Raw genomic sequence first — 22,660 nt, forward strand, 5'->3', positions numbered from 1 at the left:
CTAAACGATTTGTTAATACCGTCACAAGGATATTTCCAGGGGGCTCCACGAAGTATCTTGTCAACTATTTAAACTCTAGATAACCTGACCAGAGTTACGTACTATGGAAGCAGTTGAAGCATACGAAGATGAAGCACTATGATCTAATTTAAGCTGTTCAGGGCACTGATGGCTCTTGACTCTTCGGGGTGTCACGTTACCAAACGTTACCCGAACTTTTTGGTTTTATTCTCGTTGCTTGCCTTGGAGTGGAAAGTTCCCAACCGAAACCGCCCCTCCTACTACTAAGATCTATGATAGCAAACATGTACAAATTGACAAGAGTCAACTAAGAGCCCCTCACACTCTTGAGAATCCTGCATAAGCTGAAAATGACCACCGGCGTCGAGCGACTATTCGACGAACTTGGACACTTCAAAAGGTACCCATTTATTCCTGAAAGTTTTTTATGCTAATTACATTTTTCTATTACTTCATATGATCGTTATGGATGATGCAGATTTTCATTGATAAATAGCTAAAAGAGTTTTCGTTTTGGTTAATTAAAAACATGACACACGACTAGCCAAACAATGTAAAAATGTTCGTAATTATGAGTTTAAAAACGGTAGGTTACCTTACTATATAGGATATTGGCCTATATTTTAAACTGCTTAAATGTTAAAATATTATAAAATGTTTTACAAGTAAGAAGTATGCATTGTATTATAATTACGTAGATATTTTTATGAAAAAATCTGTAAAAAACATAAATATTCTGGAAACCGCAGCAGCATTTTTACTGTACAATTCACTGTCGCTACAATGTAAAAGTGATATCATAAACAGATTTGTATTGCCTGCATGTCAATATTTGCAAAAGCTGGCAGTGCTGTCCTCCTTTAAATTAGGCCTGTGATTTGTCCTGGTTTGTAAAGAGAATTTAATAGTTTATTTAAAAATTGGTATTCAATGATGTGTGCTTTCCTGTCAATAACTAATGTCCATTTGGTCTTTCTTTTCCTTTCAGGTTTCAGGCATGTGTTTACTTTGCTGCTATTTTCCAGGCCATCTCCTGTGGAATACATTACCTGGCCTCAGTTTTCTTAGTTGAAACACCTAAATTTCTTTGTGACGCTCCTTCAAATATCACAGACGTTCTATATAGAAATCACTCATCAACCTCGCTGGCAGATATCTGGACTTACTACAAGCCAGGTGATGGACCAGTGGTTGTACGGACAGCTGGAGGAGACCAGTGGGAACTTAGTCCTTGTTTAAAAGCGCTGCGGCGGGATGCCATCAATTTTCAATATGAGTTTTTTGGGAACAAGACTGTGGAGTCATGTGGTGGCTTTGTCTATGATCACAGTGAGGTTGAGCAGAGCATCGTAACAGACTGGGACCTGGTGTGTGAGAAGGAATGGTTGGCCAAGCTTACGCAGCCAACTTTTATGCTGGGAGTTTTGATTGGAGCGTTGGTGTTTGGGGACGTCGCAGACAGGTAAGGTATATGGGATGGTCAGCACAAACAGGACTATTTCGGACAAAAAAGCGTATGTGTATTTGATATAAATAGTTAGGCAACTAATTAAGTGGATTATCCAGTTGTTAATTCCAGAGATGGATTGTCAAGGTATTATTACACAGTAGTTGTTGACAGAGCAGTGAACATAAATCGTGATTATGGAGTGTGATGTGAACCCAATGCTGTGGTGCCTTATACCTGAATGTGTAATATGGCAGGATGGTTTACAATTGGCAAATATTTCATTCTGCAATAAGATAACTAAGAGCACTGAGAGAATTGTACAGGATGTGAGAAATGCAGACACTGCATGGCTGTACATAAACAGGATATCACAGGTTCACATTCCATGCAGACAGAGTGGCTGTCCACCTCGATACTAGACAGCAGAGAACTTGAGCTAGTACTGTGTATTTGTACATGTTTATCATCAGACTGGCCACAGTTGTACAACAGCAGAAGAGTATAATTTTGTTTATGTGTATCTATTGTTTATGTGTATTTTGCAGATGTGTATCATATTAAACGATTAAATAAATGCATAGGAACTAAATCAAATGTTGAATGGTCAAAGGTGAAGTCATGCTGGTGTGCGTAAGTAAGGCATTTGCATGCAAAACAGACTATTGGTTTGCTTTGATAATACATTTGTGCTGTTTGTCACTAAACAGCTGTTCACACATAATTATCAAGTTGTAAATAGTGAGTCTTTCTACCATTAACTGGCGGTTGAATGAATATCTTTTCATGCTTTAGTTGACATTCATATAAATTTATATAAATCCATCTGCCAATAGCTACATACATTTTTTGGTAGGTAATTGAAAACTTTTATAATATATAGAGTTTTGCTTTTCCTTTTTTTCAGAATTGGCCGGCGCCCCATTTTGATGGCTACCAGCTTGTGCCAATTTATTTTTGGGGTCACTGTTGCATTCACATGGAACTACTACCTCTTTGTTTTGATGCGTTTCCTTCTTGCAATGGTAAGTGGATTGGTCAATATTACAATATTTTAGACCTGTCAAATCGATTAATCTCGATTAATGACAAAGCGGATTGGTCCATATTCTGAATATTCTAGACCTGTTAAATCGATTAATCGCAATTAATGACAAAGCAGATCGGTCCATATTCTGAATATTCTAGACCTGTTAAATCGATTAATCGCAATTCATGACAAAGCAGATCGGTCCATATTCTGAATATTCTAGACCTATCAAATTGATTAATCGCAATTAATCACAAAGTGGATTGGTTCATATTCTAAATATTCTAGACCTGTCAAATCGATTAATCTCGATTAATGACAAAGCGGATTGGTCCATATTCTGAATATTCTAGACCTGTTAAATCGATTAATCGCAATTAATGACAAAGCAGATCGGTCCATATTCTGAATATACTAGACCTATCAAATTGATTAATCGCAATTAATCACAAAGTGGATTGGTTCATATTCTAAATATTCTAGAACTGTCAAACTGATTAATCTCGATTAATGACAAAGCAGATTGGTCCATATTCTGAATATTCTAGACCTGTCAAATCTAATAACCATGATTAATCACAAAGTGGATTGGTCCATATTCTAAATATTCTAGACCTGTCAAATGGATTAACTGTGATTAATCACAAAGCGGATTGGTCTATATTCGGAATATTCTAGACCTGTCAAATTGATTAATTGTAATTAATCACAAAGCGGATTGGTCCATATTCTTAATATTCTAGACCTATCAATTCTAATAATTGTGATTATTCACAAAGCGGATTGGTCCGTATACTGAATATTCTAGACTTGTCAAATCGATTAATCACGATTAATCGCAAAGCAGATTGGTAAATATTCAGAATATTCAAGGTCTGTTAAATTGATTAACCACGATTAATCACAAATTGGTGGATTGGCGGATTGGTGCATATTCTGAATATTTTAGAGCTGTCAAATTTATTAATCACGATTCATCCCATCCAACATACATGTTTATATTTATATTTATATGATTTACATTATATATACATATGTGACTCTGGACCACAAAACCAGTCATAAGTGTCAATTTTTCAATACTGAGCTTTATGTATCGTCTGAAAGCTGAATAAATAAGCTTTCCATCGATGTATGGTTTGTTAGGATAGAACAATATTTGGCTGAGATACAACTATTTCAGTATATGGAATCTGAGGGTGCAAAAAAAATCAAAATATTGAGAAAATCGCCTTTGAAGTTGTCCAAATTAAGTTCTTAGCAATGCATATTACTAATCAAAAATTAAGTTTTGATATATTTACAGTAGGAAATTTACAAAATATCTTCATGGAACATGATCTTTACTTAATTTCCTAATGATTTATGGCATAAAAGAAAAATCTATAATTCTGACCCATACAATGTATTTTTGGCTATTGCTACAAATATACCCCAGCGACTTAAGACTGGTTTTGTAGTCCAGGGTCACATATACACTACATATTTTTCTAAATATATATGTATGTGAGTATTTATATATACATATATACACAGAACACACATATAATATGTAAACAAAGTTTTATTTCGGATGCAATTAATCGATTTGACATTCCTAGAATATATATTATATTCATACATGCACATGCATAATTAGGTTGTATGTGTCTCAAGTGAATACTCTGCAGTAAGTTACAGTCTGAGGGCTGGTGATGTAGTTATTTAAAGATAAGTTTAAATAAATATCCTTGTCTTTTTTCTTTATTTTACTCACCCCACATCTTTTACTTCTTTAGCTGTTGCATTTGAAAATCAAAGCTTCTAATCACAGCTGAAAAGCTTCAGACATGTACAGCGGAAAGAATAAAAATATGGTGAAAACTGGCTAGTAATTAAAATTTAAATCAAAATACAACAAAGCAATTAAACTAATCAAGAATAATTTCCCATTATAATTGGAAATTGAAGTTAATATCAGAAACAACAATTTCCGCCCATTTTCAAAAAATCGTCAGTCTTGTTTACTTAAATACTCGAAGTACATAAATTGCGAACATGTCAACTGCATGGGGAAAAAAACGTTTCTGATATACTCCCTGTTGAAATAAACAGCATATGCTGGTTAGGCATGTTTTGAAGCATGGCAGCTGGTTTGAGCTGGTCTTCAGTTGGTCATGAGCTGGTTATAAACTGGTCCTGAGCAGGACCTAATTGCTTGGGACCAGCATATGACCATCTTAAACCAGCTGCTTCAAAACATACCTAACCAGCATATGCTGTTTTTTTCAACAGGGCCAATAAAGATGTAATGTAATCATTCATTGCCATCCTCACTGCTTCTATCTGACTCTGTGTGCTCTTTCGTCATTGTGTATTTATACTAACCCCTTTCTTTGTGTGTGTATGTTGGCAGGTGTCGAGCGGGTATCTGGTTGTAGTCTTTGTGTATGTGACAGAGTTTACAGGAATTAAGGTGCGCACATGGACCTCTATGCATGTGCACGCAGCCTTTGCTGTGGGCATCATGGTAGTGGCTCTAGTGGGGTACCTTGTTCGTGTCTGGTGGATCTACCAGATCATCCTCACCCTCAGTACCTCTCCGTTTTTGCTCTACTGCTGGAAGTTTCCAGAAACACCCTTCTACCTAATGGCTAAAGGCAAGTACATGGAGGCCCAGGAGCTGCTGGACACTATGGCCTACTTCAATGGCCTGCCACCCACCCTTAAGGTAGACTTACATTGACAACACATGGAATTCCATACCTGCCATGAATTATATCCTTTTCAGAAACATTTTTCAGAATATGCCTTCTTACCATGACCTTAGCTTATGAGATGTTAAACAGCACAAAACAATCTGACTCCACATTCCATGTTAAAATAAGGAAATGTAAAGAAAAGTGATATAGACTTACTGTAAATTGAAATGCAAATTAAAAAAGCATATTTGAAAGATTGTTGTGGAAAGTAATGGATATGGGGAAAAGTGGTATTATTAATGACTTTTGTGTTCTTTAAATGTATCACTGACCTTAGGTGTCAGAGCTAATGGATGATTGTGATGAAGCACTGTTGAACGACAATAAGCAGGAAAACGGAAGAGCACTGGAAGTCGAGAAGAGGCTAAGCATCTTGGACATGTTTGGAAGCTTGAAAATGGCTGGCCGCAGCGCCACCTGCTGGGCTATCTGGTTCATTGGAAGCTTGGGATACTATGTCTTCAGCCTGGGGTCTGTCAACCTTGGAGGAAACCAGTACATCAATCTCTTCCTGGCTGGTAATTTGACTGATGTGTGTATGTTTGTATGTGCTAGCATTTATTCTCAAGAAGGTTTTGAGGCTTTAAATGGAACAGGTCACTTCCTCTCCCCCAAAAATCTGTCATTGTTCACTCATGTTGTTGCAAAACGGAATGACTTTTTTTTCCATTACGTAAAAGATGACAAATTCAGAATAATAAACTGTTTGTTCCTTCCATGCATTTACAATAAATAGAGAAAGGAGCTTTTAAGCATGATGGAAACGCCTCATAAAAGTATCATAAGTGTGGCTTGTGTACTTGTCTTTAAAAAAAACTGAAAGCTTTAAATGTAAAAATAAGTTTAATGAAAATAGTGTAAGAGGTACAAAAACATGCAAACAGTATATGCATCTAGTATGATGCCTTACATATTGCATTGCTGGAGTTTGAGTATTTATGCTGAGATATATGCAGTTTAGGTTCAGCAGTATAGAAGTTAACTATTCTTTATTTGATCATTATTAGGTGCTGTTGAGGTTCCGTCATACTTGATTGGCTGCTTTGCAATGGATCGAGTTGGCAGAAAGAAGACCTGTGCCCCGGCTCTGCTGCTTGGTGGAGTAGCCTGCATGCTCATTATTGTGGTGCCCCAGGTATGAGATTATGTCTGTGTGAATCCATGTGATATACTGTATAAATACTATGATATAGCATTACACCGTTAAAGTAGTCACAATGTAACAGAAGAGCGTTAGATCTTTTCTTCCATATTGTGACGCAGATCCAAGTGTACTAGATTATCAAAAAAAATGGTTCTATTCTTTGGTTGTTGATTGAAATTTGAACATCACCAGAGAGAAGTCTGTCATTTTTACCAAATGCCCAGTTATAACATTTTGATTAAATATAACAAAAAAATGTAAAGGATTAGTTCACTTCCAGAATAATAAAAAAAAAAAAAATCCTGATAATTAACTCACTGCCATGTCATCCAAGATGTTCATGTTTTTCTTTCTTCAGTCAAAAAGAAATTAGGGTTTTTGAGTAAAACATTCCCGGATTTTTATCCATACAGTGGGCTTCAGTGGTGGCCAATGGGTTGAAGATCCAAATTGCAGTTTTAATGCAGCTTCAAAGGACTCTACATGATCCCATCTGAGAAATAAGTGTCTTGTCTAGTGAAACAATTGGTCATTTTCTGAAAGAAAATAAAAATGTATCTACTTTTTAACCACAAATGCTCATCTTGCATCTTGCATCAAGCTCAACTTCATGCATTATGTAGTCACACTGGAAAGGTCACACGCGACGTAGGTGTAAATACTGCCCCAGTGTTTACAAAAGCGAACGTGCAAAGAAAGTCAAACGCCCTTTACAAAAAAAGGTAAAACAATGATGTTGGACGATTTAGAAGTTAAAAAGAGAAAATGGGATGTTTTTCACCCTACCCTACCTTTGTGAACCAGGGTACACTGATGAAGTACTAACCACGTGTGACCTTTCCAAAGTGACTACATAATGCGTGAAGTTGTGAACGCTCAACACAGAGCTAGTGCAAGATGAGTGTCTGTGGTTTGTGGTTAAAAATTAAATAAACTTTTTTTCTTTCTTTTTTTTTTTTTTTTTAATTATATAAACTTTAATTTTTTTTTAAAATGACTGATCGTTTCGCTAGATAAGACCATTATTCCTTGGCTGGGATCATGTAGAGCTCTTTGAAGCTGCATTGAAACTGCAGTTTGGAATTTCAACCCGTTGACTCCAACTGAAGTTCACTATAAAGAGAAAAATCCTAGAATGTTTTCCTCAAAAACCTCAATTTCTTTTTGACTGAAGAAAGAAACACATGAACATCTTGGATGACATGGGGTAAGTAAATTATCAGGAAATTTTTATTCTGAAAGTGTACTGATCCTTTAATGGATAATTTATTTTATTTATATATATTTTTAAATAAGACCTATAACATGTATGTACAAAACAGACAGGGTGAATTTTAATTTCATGCCAACTTTAAAGATAAACCTAATTCTCAGCCTCTTACACATAGGGAAGGAAGCAAAAAAAAATGGGCATTGTATTTATTTTCCATGGAAAAGGCATAAAATTTTAAAACTAGCCTTTCAAATTGCTACAAAATAATCAACCCAGGCTCATGAAAATATGTGCCTCTATATAAATTTCTGCAACACTGTAATTATGTACCTTACTGCACGTTTTGCGGCAGTTTCAAAGTGAAATGTCCAGAGAGTGGTGCTAAAACACACGTTTAATACATGATGGTGGTTTCAATTATGTTGGTACAGGCACGTATTGCTGCGTTTTGTGGTGTTCAGAATTAAAATATCTGGGTAGTGTCGCTAAAATTAATATTACAATTAAATTAAAATAAATTAAAATTAAAATAAAATTAATGTTAATGCTCTATTGTGTTGGAAATATCCCCTACACCACAAACCCAACCCTAAACCTACCCTATAGTGTTAACAAATGTTTACAAGTGATATAAAAACGCATCTGCTGATGCTGCCATGCTTTTTTAACTTCTTATGTGGATTTGAGCTGTTTTGTCAAACCGTAGTTTCACAGGTTCGTACTAGGGCTTTTCACCTCAAGTGCAACGACCGTATCAATCGTCTGAGCAAACCTACTGAATTAGAAAACTCATGCATATAAAGCTATATATTTGACAACAATGTTCAAAAGTATCACTTTTCAAATCGCGCAGGATGTTAAAACTGTTTTAAAGTCATAACATAAAATTCTGCAAGTAATTGTGTGAAAATTAGGCTTTATTAATCAGAACTCAACCTGTAAAACATAGTTTGTCTGAAAAGGAATAAAAGTTGTCTGAGTTTTACTGCCTCTAGTGTTCATTTCAACTAAAAACGGCAGTGATTCGTACATATAGGTATGGTTTTTTCAGTTTTTGCATTATATAGAGGCATGTATTTCTAATGAGCCTAGGTAGCAAATTATGGAAAATATTAATCTGGGCAAACTTGTAAATTTAAGTTGGTTTGACAAGTGTAGAATCGATATGCAACAAGTCGCTTTATTATCACTACCTCTGGGAGGAAGTAAGAGATTATTAAAATCAATGATTAACCTTGGCAAGAGTGGACACGTGTCTGTGTACATGTCTGCTTTTCACATGGTAACTGGGGCAGATGTTTGTATCGGACCCTCTTGCCCTGGTTTTGATATACCTTTTTGTACATGCTTTCTCAAGTTCTTTCATTCTTTTTCTTTAGCTCTTTAAACAGCTTTAGTACATTTCCTACATTTTATGCAATCCAGATTCATCTTCTGGATCAAGTTTTGAAGCATAAACATCCCACCTCATATACCAAAGAAAGTGCCCATGTAATTATTGCAACAAGTTACTGGCAGCTGTGTTGGTATAGCAACAAGGTTTTAAAAGCACCGGATTCTATTTAGAGGATGGGAATGCAGTGAAAAAGCTTGTGTAGATGATATCCCTGTTCTCCGATATTCTCTATGTGAATTCCTACTGTCTGGTGCCTAGACACAGTCACATGTGACATGAGAGAACTGAACCTCATGCGACCCTCCTCGTAGGATCTGTGGCATTACAATACTTTTAAGAACTCAGGCTACTTAAGACATACAGTTCGGCCAAAAACAATATTGTTTTTTTTTTTCTTGTGATTGGCCAGAAAATTCACAGTGGTGCAGGTCTCAACAAGCCCAAACCCTTACTGTGTGTCAAACTTGCCTTGCTTGAGTTTAATAATTAATAACAAGCTGTATGTTACAGATTGCTCCAATGCAAATATCCATATGGTGTTATTGCTGATGTCACAAAACCTGTGTTCGACCATCTGGGAATGTGAATTATTTTTACATGCAAAAATCTTCTGAATATGTGAGGCATGGTAGTCATGTCAGTATGTTTTTCTCTCTCTGTGCTGTAGTTGGTGTTAAGTGTCAACTAGACAACTCTCCCTCATGGTCAGTGCCAAATTTCAGTTTAACTTAAAATAAGTGGCAGTTTTTGCTTGGTGTCATGGCAGCCTCTTGAATTATAGATCTGCAGGTGTAAGATAGTCTCCTTGGCTTCTTGAAAGTAATGCATGTACACACATGCCCAGTATGTCAGTTTAGTATGGTTGTTAAATTGCTATTGGATGAAAGGTTAAAAAGTTGAAAATGTTTCAGATGCTACTTCAGTAAATACTATGCGTACACATAACTGTATTAGAATAAGTACATTTAACTGCTTTTAACCCTCATCATTGCAAGAAGCATCCAAAAACCCATACTCTCAGAGTAGGTACTTGTTTTGAATAAGTAATTACTTCTCAACCAGAAAAAAAAATGCATTCTAAAGTAAGTGGTATGAATGTAATCCAGACCCATGTTAGATACGTCAGTTTATGCCATTCACAAACCCTCTTTCATGGCCTCATCAAAAAGTGTCTATTGAAAGAAGTAGGTAATCTGGGTGATTTTGCCTACTGTTTTATAAATTTTGTAAATCTGGACATACTGTTTTCACACACTGTTTATCACCTACTATATAGTAGGGAAGTATGCATATTCAGTTACAGCCGCTGATTCATTCGGAAACAAAACAAGGTTAGAGTGAGTCACTGAATTAGGTAGGGCCCTACGAAATCCATTTTATTTATTTATTTTTTTTTTCCATATTCTGAATTTTTTTTTTTTTTTTTCCAGTTTCAATTATTCTGGATTCCATTTTTTCCATTAAATTTTTTCTAGACTAAAGCATTGACTTTTCTAGACAAAAGCATGCCTAATTAATTGAAATCATGAAACTTACACAATTTAACAGCTATTTAATAAAAGTTTAACAAAAAATACATTTTAAGGCCCTATAAAATACAATTTTGTTTTCTCAAATTTTTATTTTTTTAGTTTTATTTTTACCAAATTTTGTGTTTTCCATTAATTTTCTGGATTCCATTTTAATTATTTAATTAGATTTTAATAATAAACATCATCTTTAAATTAATTATTTTATTAAAACATTATTTAATTTATTTCTTTTTTCAGAAATACTCTGTATTTACATTTTCTTGTAAATAATCTTCTTCTAAATAATCTGGTTATTACTTAAAGAATAATGTTTTAATAATAGTTTTATTATTACTGGAGTAGTACTATTATTACATTAAGTAATATATTTGTGTTATTGTTTCTTCAAGTTAAACCAAACTTTTATTTTTAAGTTTCTGTTTGTATTTGATATGATGATAGTTTTTCTCAAAAGAAACTGTAAATTGCTCATGAACAGCAGTTTTACAGAATATGTTCGTGTTCATGCACTCGTATATTGTGGCGGCAGAGGCTGAAAACACCACAAGCGTTACACGCACTTCAGTATGTTTGCCTTTCAATCACACAGAGATACGCAGAACATGCAGGATTTATATTTAAATAGTCTTTTTCCGGCTTAATATCCACAGACACTAGTCCATAGCACGTTTTGATTTAAGTGTACTGACCTACTTTTGATTTATTCATCCAAAATTTGGCACATTCTGTGACATTAAGTGTTATACAGTAGAGTCTATTTTTATGGCTGGATTCTGCATTTTCCACATCACTTAAATCATAAGACCCTACTGAATCAAAACGCCACTACTGTGTGTTGCTCAGAGATGCGGAAACATTAACTTTGATATGACTTCAAGTTACTCAATATTACCCTGTTGTTCTTTGAGTTGTCTTGAAGAATCAAAATTGTGCTGTTGGTCTGAATATCAACATTTTGTATTAGGAGCAACAGCATTTTTTATATATTGCTTAAAAAACACAGGTCATCAAAGCAAGCAGTATGAATGAATTTAAAGAAATTAAATTTGAGAAAAAACATTTCTCAGTCTCCAAACAGCCTTGGTCACCAGCAGGTCACTGAAAGCACAGACTAAGAAGAATATGTTAGTGGGTTGATATTCCATCAGGGTCACATCACCCCTCATAACTAATAGCTGCACTGCTGACACGCTGAAATGGCCGAGTGTGGCGTGAGTACAGACATCGTTGCTCCAAAAATCTATAAATAGACCTGTCATCTAAGCGGCTGTTTATACACTTGGCAGCTGGCTGCTTCTGAGAGGGGGTCAAAGGGGATATGTCTTGGGGACGTTTTAGAATTGTGCCTGATCCCGAATTTAATGAAGCCCTACTATGGCCTGCTACTGGCAACCTCTCCAAACAGCTGAAAAATATAGTTTCACTCTGTGTTTTTCTTTCTTTGTTTCAGGATATTGAGATATTGGCTATAGTCCTGAGTATGACAGGGAAATTTGCAATCGCCATTGCATTTGGGCTGATTTACTTGTACACCTGTGAGCTTTACCCCACAATTATCAGGTATGTCTTATTCTAATACACTATATGTAGCCATCCACACTAAAGGCTGGAATACACTACACACATTTTTAAAATCTGGACAGATTTTATCCTCCAATTAGATACATTCAGACTGAAGCAAAAAAAAATCTGTGTCCATCATACAGTACATGATTTTCTAGAAAATCTGTCAAGTCTGACTGACTAAAGTCCACAGACTGGCTCAGAAATTCTGCAACTAGCACTGACTTTCAGACTGCAAAAATCATGTAGAAAATTCCAGCCTTTAGGCTGCTTATCTCAGATTACCTCACAGTGTCACTGCGATAGATGTGGCACTATGGTATGAAACTTTGTGATGCAACACAATATCATAATTGGACTTGATAAACTGCGCCAATGTAAGTTATTAATTTTCAGTCTTCTTGTTGTGGTCTGCTTCACTTTTATTCAGTACCGTTAATTTTCTCGGACAATATTTATATATACAGTCATGTGAAAAAGTTAGGACACCCTATTAAATTTCATGGTTTTCTGTATCAGGACATAATAAAAAAATATCTGGTCCTTGGCAGGTCTTAAAATTTGGAAAATAAAGCCTCAGATAAACATCATCACATGACATATCACACAGTGTCATTATTTATTTAAGAAAAATACAGCCAAGAGGGAAAGGCCATGTGTGACAAACTTAGGACACCCTATGAGTCAATTGCTTGTAGATCCACTTTTAGCAGCAATAACTTGAAGCATTAATTTTCTGTGTGACCTTATCAGTCTCTCACATCGTTCTGGAGGAATTTGGACTACTCTTCTTTTCAAAGTTGCTCCAGTTTATTAAGATTTGTGGGCATTTGCTTATGCACAGCTCTCACCACAGCATTTGAGTCAGGATGAGCTCTGGACCTGGACTGGGCTATTGCAACACCTTGATTCTTTTCTTTTCAGCAATTCTGTTGTAGATTTGCTGGTTTGCTTGGGATCATTGTCCTGTTGCATGACCCAATTTTGGCCCAACTTTAGATGTCGGACAGATGCCCTCGCATTTGACTGTAGAATACTTTGACATACAGAGGAGTTCATGGCCAACTCAATGACTGTGGGGTGCCCAGGTCCTGTGGCTACAAAACAAGCTCAAAATGATCAGCTCTCCTCCACCATGCTTGTCTTTTGGTATGAGGTGTTTGTGCTGATATGCTCTTTAGGTTTTCACCAAACTTGGCGCTGTGCTTTATGGCCAGACACTCCACTTCGGTCTCGTCTGTTCAAAGGACATTATTCTAGAAGACTTGTGTTTTGTTCAGATGCTACTTTGTAGACCTAAACTGTGCTGCAATGTTTTTTTTAATAGAAGAGGCTTTCTTCTGCCAAGCCTTCCAAACATGCCATTTTTGTCCCATATTTTTATAATGGTATTGTCATGAACTTTATCATTTAACGTGTTAACTGAGGCCTGTAGAGTCTGAGGTGTAGTTCTTGGGTTGTCTGCCATGTCTCTGAGCGTTGCACGGTCTGATTTTGGGGTGAATTTTTTGGGACGTCCACTCCTGGAAGGAGAGGTGTCTGTTTTCAATGTCTTCCACTTGTGAATAAACTTCAAATTGTTTGGAAATGGCCCTATTACTCTTCTCAGATTTATGGCAGCAACAATTGCTTCTCTAAGATGATTGCTGATGTCTTACCTCCTTTGCATTGTGTTAACACACACCTGAAAGCTCCAGACCAGCAAACTGCCAAAGCATATGTTTTTATAGAGGCGCTCAGACTTGCTGATGATCAGTTAATCAAAGGTATTTGATTAGCAGTGCTTGACTGTTATTTACCCTCTTAATTCCAATGTAAACAGTAAGGGTGTCCTAACTTTGTCACACATGGCTTTTCCATTTTGCCTTTATTTTTGTTCAGTAAATAATGACACGGTGCAATCTGTCATGTTTTATTGTTCATCTGAGGTTTTATTTTCAAAATTTTAAGACCAGCCAAAGACCTTTTTTTTTTTTAATGATGTCCTGATACGGAAAACCATGGAATTCAAAAGGGTGTCCTAACTCTTTCACATGACTGTATATAATCCTAGAAACAACATCGTTTTTTACTGGGCACATCTAAAGTTGACTGGATGATCATTACATCCATGATGCATTTAACAGGTCTCTGGCTGTAGGCAGTGGTAGTATGATGTGTCGGGTGGGAAGTGTGGTGGCTCCCTTCTGTGTTTACCTTGCAGACATCTGGATCTATCTGCCACAGGTATGTAACAGCACTCAATCAATCTAGTACTGTGTGGTGTACAACTGAAGCATGATACAGCATGATATATATTTACTAGACTGAACAGTCCAACAGTAGCTTATGCTCTCTATTATTCTGTAGCTCATTGTTGGAATTCTAGCCTTCATCATTGGGATCCTGACCATGTTTCTTCCGGAAACTCTGGGACAGCCCCTTACCTCAACTTTAGAAGAAGCTGAAGCTTTGGGCTCCAAGCCCAAATCGAAGAACACTGCAGTGGATGCACTAGAGATGAACCAAACCATTAAAGCCTAAATCCATTTTAACCTAAGATTCCTGAAAGCACCTTTACTGACTAAGAAGAACAATACATAATCCAATATACAAGTCTAAATGAGACATCTGGTGTTTTTGACAAGTGTGATACTAGTTTTTTTGTTGTAGGCATTTGTGGGTAGATGAGGCTGTGTTTTGTGTGAGCGAGTTTGTGAGTGAAGTTTGGATCATTGCTAAAAAAAAACATTGGTATATTTGATTGTGAAGGCTTTGATATTTTCCATTTGTTCTGAAAATCTTAATTTTAACAGAGTTTGCAAGGCAGGACCTCTTTTATGTAAACCACTAAGTATTACATTTTTGCATTTCAGCCTAAACCATTTATGAACAGGCTCTTTAACGTGCAGACACACTAGTAAAATTTCTTTTTTTAAAAGATTTATTTTTGGCGTTTTTGACGTTATTTTGATAAGACAGTTAGTTGACAGGAAGCAAAGTGTGAGGGGGGGTGGGGGTTTGCAGTACAGAGAAAGGCCCAAACACTGGGACTCAAACTCGGGATGCCTGAATCGCAACAGCGTTATATGTCAGTCCGCTGCCCACTAGCGATGCTCATTTTAACCGGTTAACCGTTAACTGACAGTAAAAATTTCGATCGATTCATACAATAAGTTAAACGGTTTAAAAGGTCATTTTAATTTTTTTCAGTAATTAATGAAAATATTTAAATAAATAAACATTTGTATAAAAGGTTTGCTGTTAAAATAAAACAAAACTGTGTTTTTGAGAGAAAAAAAGACTGTAAAATCACGTATTATTACTACATTTATACCGATGCGAAATGTTTACAAACACTATAAACATAGCTAGGCTATTTTAGTTCCATTCACTCCACAACAAATCTTTTAAATTTAACAGTATTCAGAAAAGAACAAGAATGAAAAATAAAAGAGGCTAAGCTATATAAACAACAAGCCAAAAATAATTAATTTAGGCTAAAGTGAAACTGACACCAACATCAGGTCTCTCAAACGACACAAATTCAAATGCTTCCCTATTGGAGATTTGAATGCTGAAATATTATTTATAATGTAAACCTCGTTTTTGTACTTCACTCACATTCCAGTATCCAGATAAATCTAATCGTTTGGCATAACATCATGGCAGTATGGTGATAACGGCACAGATTATTTAAAATGAACAGTGTTTTTTCCATATGTTTGGCTGACTGTATTTTATTATGACAGGACTTCAACCCTGCTCCTGAAGACCCACTATCCTGGAGAGTTTACCTCCAACCCTAATCAAACACACCTGAAGCAACTAATCAAGCTCTTTAGAACTACTTGAAAATACACACACAGGTGTGCTGAAGGAGGTTGGACATGAAGTTTGCACGAAAGTGGGTCCCCAGAAGCAGGGCTGAAGACCGCTGTATTATGAATAATGAAATGTACGCGCATGTGCGGCGCTAGCGCAATCACTTGAATTTTTTCCTTCTAACAGTGGAAACAACTTCTCCTTCTAATCATACAGATAATCAAAACTGTAAACGATTTGCTTTTATTTGTATACATTCACAGTAAAAACAAATCTTTGTGCTTTTGTAAAATAAAGAAAAATAGATGCCACTTTCAGCTGTCTTGGTTTCCTTTTGCGCAGCACAAAAATGAACCGAAACTCTGCATACTAGCTACTAGTTGCAGTCTTTTCTTTCTTTTTGTTAATTAAGTAAAAATATTTATCGTATAGGCTTAGGCCTATTCATTCTTTATATATATAGCCTAGCTTTATTATGTTTTTCTCTGCTCGCAGAAGCGCTGCAGGTGTGTGATGTGACCATGTGACTCCTCATGTTCTGTTGTTTGCTGGTTTTTGTGCAAATATTTTTAACAGGTCACAGACACTTATTCTTTCTAATTTAATTCAATTATAATTTAAAATAATCTTGTCAATTAACAGTTAATAATGGGTTAACAAGCGTCAGCTGTCGATCAGGAAAAAAAAAACGAAATGAACATCCCTACTACCCACAATGCTATGGCTGCCAACACACTAGTAAAAAAATGTTAAATTTGGGGGCAAAAAGTCCCATTGTCTTTTGTCAATAGTGTAGCAATGTATGAAGCACAGTTCACAAAGAAGTCACTTTCAAACCAAGCATCTGTGACCAGCCTGAACCCATAGTGAAATCTGGGTGGATTTCTATCGAAATTACTAGATTTCACCAGCACAACAAAAGTAAATATTACAGCAGCTATGGTTTTGGTCTTTGCTCACTTTTCAATTTTTAAGACATTTATGTTGGATTTAAAAATCTAACAGATCTATTTGTGTTTTCTAAATAGATGGAATTTAGGAAATGCAAATCTAGTTTTGATTTTACAGTTTGCTGATTTTAGCAATAGTTTTTGCAAATACATGTGAACAAATGTGAGTATTGCACTATGAAAAATTCTGATCTATGAACATTTAGATGCACTAATGTGTTATGGACCTTAAATGCCATTTATCTACTTTCACTGAATGCAAGAGCAAAGCTTCAGTGGACAACTGAAACATTTGTTCATTATCAGTTAACGGTGTGATATGTCTCTATGCATGATTCATTGGAAGACAGACCTTGTTTTTAAAAGCTGCTTTTTATACAATTGCATCTCAGGGTTTAGCTCCAAAATGATCAGTATTGTTCATAGTAAACTGTGACTGTACTTTGTAATACTTCAGAACTTGTTTGTTCTGGGTGCTTTTGTATTATTTTGTTATGTAATATTTTCATTTCTATCTTACTGTCTTGTGTTCTCCCTCGCTTTGCTTGACATGAGGAATGTAATGTGGAAGAGTTTAACATAGTATTATCTGCTAAAAATGCCTGTTATACTTAATAGATTTTATAATCAATGCATTTACTTTAATCCTCAAGTTTATGAATTTATTGCGTGTTTATGGACCAAAGAAGCAGAGATAATAGATTCTTGCTAGTCATGTGTGGTTGTCATAGCAACATGTTTGTCCAAAGAATGTCATATATTAATAAACATGACATCATGTCTAAATTATACCTGTTTCACTAAAATAATTACAGTGGCTATAAATATTGGTGATTTAAGTAGGTACTGTGCTGTAACGTCCTGTGCTGTTCACCTCTCATTCTCTAATGAGAAGAATCTACTCATGGAAAAGGTGGGAAATATTTTCCAGGTTAGTGGGCGTAAGGCAGGCGTCTCTCATTCGCTGTGACAGAGGGGAGGACACCCCGGACAAGCTGTGCACTGCCAGCCCTTACTAAAAAAAAATAAAAGCTAACAGTTTATTGTTGCAGTCTGAAGTTCTCATTGTACAAAAAAGGCATTTTTGTGTGTTATTCATTCACGCCCCTAGTGGACATATTCACATTAACACCTTTTTGTTTTTGTGTATATTGGAGTACTATCGTCAACACAAGCATATTTCACAAATTAATCTCCATTGTGATTAGAACAGTCCAAGCAGGCCTACTTCACACATCCTACACAACAAATTCACCCACTCATTTATTAGGGTACATGCATTCTGCATTGTACTCTTCTGCCCACTGTACCTAACAATGATTTTTTTTTTTCAAGAGTAAACAGGAGGCTTTTTAACACTTACCACGTAATCAAAAGCTACTGAAAAACCTTGCGAGGGGGCCACGTTGTACCCTACTTGTGCATGTGAGGTTTGGGTTATCAGTGCTGGCACACATAGTACACAAATAGAAATGATCTCTTGTGGACAGGGCCAGGTGGACACTGCACTTTGACCCGGCTCTGATACCCAGCTAAGTACAAACACATGCCAACATTGACACAAATACACAGACACCTATTTCAGAACAAACCTTAGAGGACAGATCTAAAGATTTAAATGGTACCTTAAACACACCGGGACAAGTATTGAATGTAAGAGAAAATGCAACAGCTGAAACTTTAAGCAAAACCCTTCTGTTTAAAATCAAGCATAATTTGTAATACTTATCTGACAGCACAAATGCCATGGAAATGATCATGCAGCTAAACTATTACTATTGTTAACATGATTTATGATACAAGTGCTTGCAGCAAAGACCTATCAAAAACATTACAGCTAAGGGTTTCCTGAAGCAAGGGCTCCCACTTCTGTTAAAATTAGGGAAATACACCTTAGCTCCTTGGCTAGAGTAGAGTCCCCTACAGTACATCCATGTGAACAGTGTCTCTAAACCCTTTAGAGTACCTGCTTATCCTTTGCGTATCTAGTTGACTGACAAATAAAAGGTTGTTTATGACAAAGTCAATTAACTTTCCATTAACATTAACGATGCATTTTTTTAAAATAAATTAAAAAAAAAAAAAAAAAAAAGACGGAAAATGATCATTAATAGATTATTCATCTTTGTATGTAAATGATTCAGGCCATAAAAACTGCATCTGTATAAAACAGAAATGATAAAAATGGTTTAAAATGAGTAAACAGTATTAGATGACATACTTTAGCATGTCACAATACTGACACTGCTGAAATGTCATGTCAGCTACCCAGTCAAGTACCACCATCACAAAATCTCAACCCAGAGACATTATGTGAGCCTGGTTGTAAGTAGCAATAGCCAACAATACACTGTATAGGTCAAAATTATCTATATTATTTTTCGTTTAGGACAAAAATCATTACGATATTACGTAAAGATCATGTTCCGTGAAAATATTTTGTAAATTTCCTACCATAAAATATCAAAACTTAATTTTTGATTAGTAATATGCATTGCTAAAAACTTCATTCAGACAACTTTAAAGAGATTTTCTAAGTATTTTGATTTTTTTGAATCCTCAGATTCCAGATTTTCAAATGGTTGTATCTCGGCCAAATATTGCTCTATCATACCAAACCATACATCAATGGAAATCTTATTTATTCAGATTTCAGATTATGCATAAATCTGAATTTTTAAAAAATTGACCATTATGACTGGTTTTGTGGTCTAGGGTCCCATAAGTACCTTACAGATATCACTGAAATAGAACAAAACAAGAGCAAAACAAGATCCACAGCTGAATTAACTACATCTTTAAGAAACATTGTAGGCCTATGTACTGTGTGTACCAGGTTATCTTCTTATTTAATGCTTATTTCATATTATCCCTGGTGAAAAAACAGCATATGCTGGTTAGGTATGTTTTGATGCTGGTTTAAGCTGGTCCTTAGCTGGTTTAAGATGGTCCTTTTGCTGGTTTATGCTGGTCATGTTGCTGGTCAGGGACCAGCATAAACCAGCAAAGGACCAGCTTAAACCAGCATCAAAACATACCTTACCAGCATATGCTGTTTTTTTCACCAGGGATGGCATCTCTCTCTCGTGTATCAAGGCATCATATAGTATCTGTGAGAAAGTCAATATACTCAGATCTCTGAGCGGCGTTACAACTTACAAAATATATTTGGCGAATCAAAAAAGCGCTGTCTTCTAATGTTACCTCTCTCTGTCATTTTGACCGTTTGGGTTTGTTGACACTTCAACAACCAAATGTACCTGCACATGCAAAAAAAGAAAACACAGCTGGTGTAATCACAAAATATTTAGACATTTCAATTATGAAGAAAAACTATTTTGTTACTTACCTTACTTAGTGTAATCAAAGGCTCTGCATGTTTATCCAAACTGACAGGATCCAGAGGGACAGTTTGACTCTTACTCTTAATTGATTACGGCATAAGGCCTATGTAATTATTCCCAAGTTTCTCTCATACACCAATTATGGTGATGAAAACAAATTTCAGCGCTGGTGGAAACAACACAAGACTTTCGCTTTCACTTTCGAGACCGGCTCGGAAAGCGTTTAGTGTCTCCACCAGCAGCAGCAGCAGCAAATCAGCGCAGCTGGAAGAGATCCGCGTTCAAGCGCACGCAATAGGCTGAAACTTGCCACAAAGCACCGGCAAAAGTAATCACAATGTCGGGGGAAATAGTAAGGAGATATCTGAATTATTTATTAATAAACCAGTGTTTTCTGAGTCAGTGTCGCAAAGATGAAATTGCCGATCCTGACTCACCATCTCCTCTTTGGATGCGCCTTAGAGAAATGCCTCTTTAAAGATTACATATTAAAAGAGTTTTTGTTTTTGTGAAAGAGTATTTGTTTTATTTCGTTAAGTAATAATTTCAAGCTTTCTATAGATATATGTATCATATCTGTGAGGCAGTGGCGTACGGGACACCCCCGCAGCCCCCGCGGTGCGTGGGGGCCCCGACCTTTTGGGGGGCCCCGTTGTAGGACATTTTAAAAGACACTGCAAAAAAAAGGCGAGACGTGAGCGCAAAGGTAGTGCAGTGGAGCGGGATTAATGTTCTAAAATAACAACCGGGGAAAAAAAATTCTCACATTTCTTGTCATAAACACTACTTCTAAGACAACCGCACCGTAATGAAAGAGGATATTTTTGCGCTTAAAGTGGTTTACGGAGCCCCACACGTGACAGGAAAAAAAATGTAAATCGTGCCCACAGTATTATTCGCTCCCTCGTTTTAAAAATTATTTGATTTGATCCGACTAAATCCTGGTTACGATTTATTAATGTCATGTGCAAGACAGTAAAATAAGGAAACGAATATTCGTGCGCACAATTTAGTAAAATGAGAAAACAAATTCGTGCAGACGATTAATTTTTTTTTTGTCCTTCATGTCATGTGCGGATCTCTGTATGCTTTAAGCAGGGCTAAAACAAAAAAACAAAAAAAACAAACAAAAAAAAAAACAAACAAACAAAAAAAAACGGTTCACTCCGAGCAGAATCGGTATTTTCTGTTCATGGGTTTCTCTGTATTATTAGGCTACCGTTTAGTGTTTTCTTTAGGCTACTCAAAAAGAAAGAAAAAAAAAAACACGAAGAGAGTCTTGATCTGGTAACCTATCTTGCCCTTAGTCATAGCCAATACAGCATCATCTTTTCTAGATTTTGGTCAAATTTTTAAACGAAAGAAAAAAAATTTAAAAGCTTTAAAAGACATTCAAGTATTTTTTCCCAAGATATTTCAAATGTTTGCCTTAGTTAAAAACACGCTACTTGTAAAAAAAAATCGTTTTGAAAAACATTCGTCGCAACATTATAAACACAACTAGGCTTTTATTTTATTCCCTTCCATCCACACCAAATTTTTCCCAACTGTTACTCGTAATTTAGTCATACCAATGCTGGTTGCTCATACAAGCAAGATATCATTCATCACTGTAACGCTTTGGCAAAAAAAGGAAAGACAAGAAAAAATAAAACGGTAAAGCTTTTACAAAATAAAGAAAACGGCTTTCCGCCTCGTTTACGTGAACTTTGGATCGTGTCACAATGAATCGAAATTCAGCATATTTTTCCTCCTTTTGTTTTGTTAACTCGTTAATGATTTAAGTTAAATATATTTATGTTTTTGTGTCCTGGGGCCAGTTGCATAAACTTAGCCTCTATGTTAAGACAGCGTCTTAAGTACTAGTCTGATAAACTAGCAGTTAACCAAAGAGTAATCAGTCTTATTTTTTGGATCCAGCTTGGACTAATCTACATTTTTCTGTAACTGAATATAAAACATTAGGACCAGACATAAAGAAAAATTTGGCTGACTTACTTTTTAAGACTGGTCTAACCCCTTTATGCAACCGGCCCCTGGTGCGCTGCTGCGCTTCTCTGACAACCTGTTTCAATGGAAGCCGAAATCGTCACCAGATTTTGCCCTACAATTTATCATTCGTTCTCGAAACTGAAAGTGATCAAGACAATTCTCCGGAGCGCAATGTTAACTGATAAATCAGTTATGTAAATGGGAGAGACAGACTCAGGTGCACAATATGTGTTGCCCAATGATGAATTTGGTGCAAATAGTCCGTTATTGCATTCAGCATGACCAGCGCCTCACTGTGCTGTTATAGTCTTTGTGAAGGATAATGTTGTGGATAATTTGGTGTGGAGAGAAGGGAATAAAATAAAAGCCTAGTTGTGCTTATAATGTTTTTAAACATTTTAATTTAGGCTACCGGTATTTTAGCCTACATCAGCTATTTTCTAAATGTGATAATTAAATGAGAGGTATGTTTTTCAAATCGAT

At 35.9% G+C, this 22,660-nt stretch overlaps 1 protein-coding gene across 1 annotated transcript; it reads left to right on the forward strand.

Annotated features, from left to right (window-relative positions):
* The first annotated feature begins 180 nt into the window (after nt 1-180).
* slc22a16 (solute carrier family 22 member 16) lies at nt 181-16,649 on the forward strand. Its single transcript, XM_051139533.1, has 9 exons — nt 181-421; nt 1,010-1,483; nt 2,376-2,493; nt 4,894-5,208; nt 5,517-5,757; nt 6,247-6,374; nt 11,975-12,084; nt 14,214-14,313; nt 14,437-16,649. Exons 1-9 carry the CDS (start codon nt 372-374, stop codon nt 14,608-14,610), a joined length of 1,710 nt encoding a protein of 569 aa, XP_050995490.1. The 5' UTR covers nt 181-371; the 3' UTR covers nt 14,611-16,649.
* Nucleotides 16,650-22,660: the final 6,011 nt, after the last annotated feature.

The sequence above is a fragment of the Labeo rohita genome, chromosome 20, assembly GCF_022985175.1.
Source record: "Labeo rohita strain BAU-BD-2019 chromosome 20, IGBB_LRoh.1.0, whole genome shotgun sequence".
NCBI classification, from domain to species: Eukaryota; Metazoa; Chordata; class Actinopteri; order Cypriniformes; family Cyprinidae; genus Labeo; species Labeo rohita.

What these genes read in the sequence shown, in the direction of transcription:
- slc22a16 (XM_051139533.1), top strand. Translation starts at nt 372, where the DNA reads ATGACCACCGGCGTCGAGCGACTATTCGACGAACTTGGACACTTCAAA. An exon ending in GCCTGCCACCCACCCTTAAG is followed by an intron (nt 5,209 to 5,516) that starts GTAGACTTACAT and finishes CACTGACCTTAG; the next exon opens with GTGTCAGAGCTAATGGATGA. An exon ending in TCTGGATCTATCTGCCACAG is followed by an intron (nt 14,314 to 14,436) that starts GTATGTAACAGC and finishes ATTATTCTGTAG; the next exon opens with CTCATTGTTGGAATTCTAGC.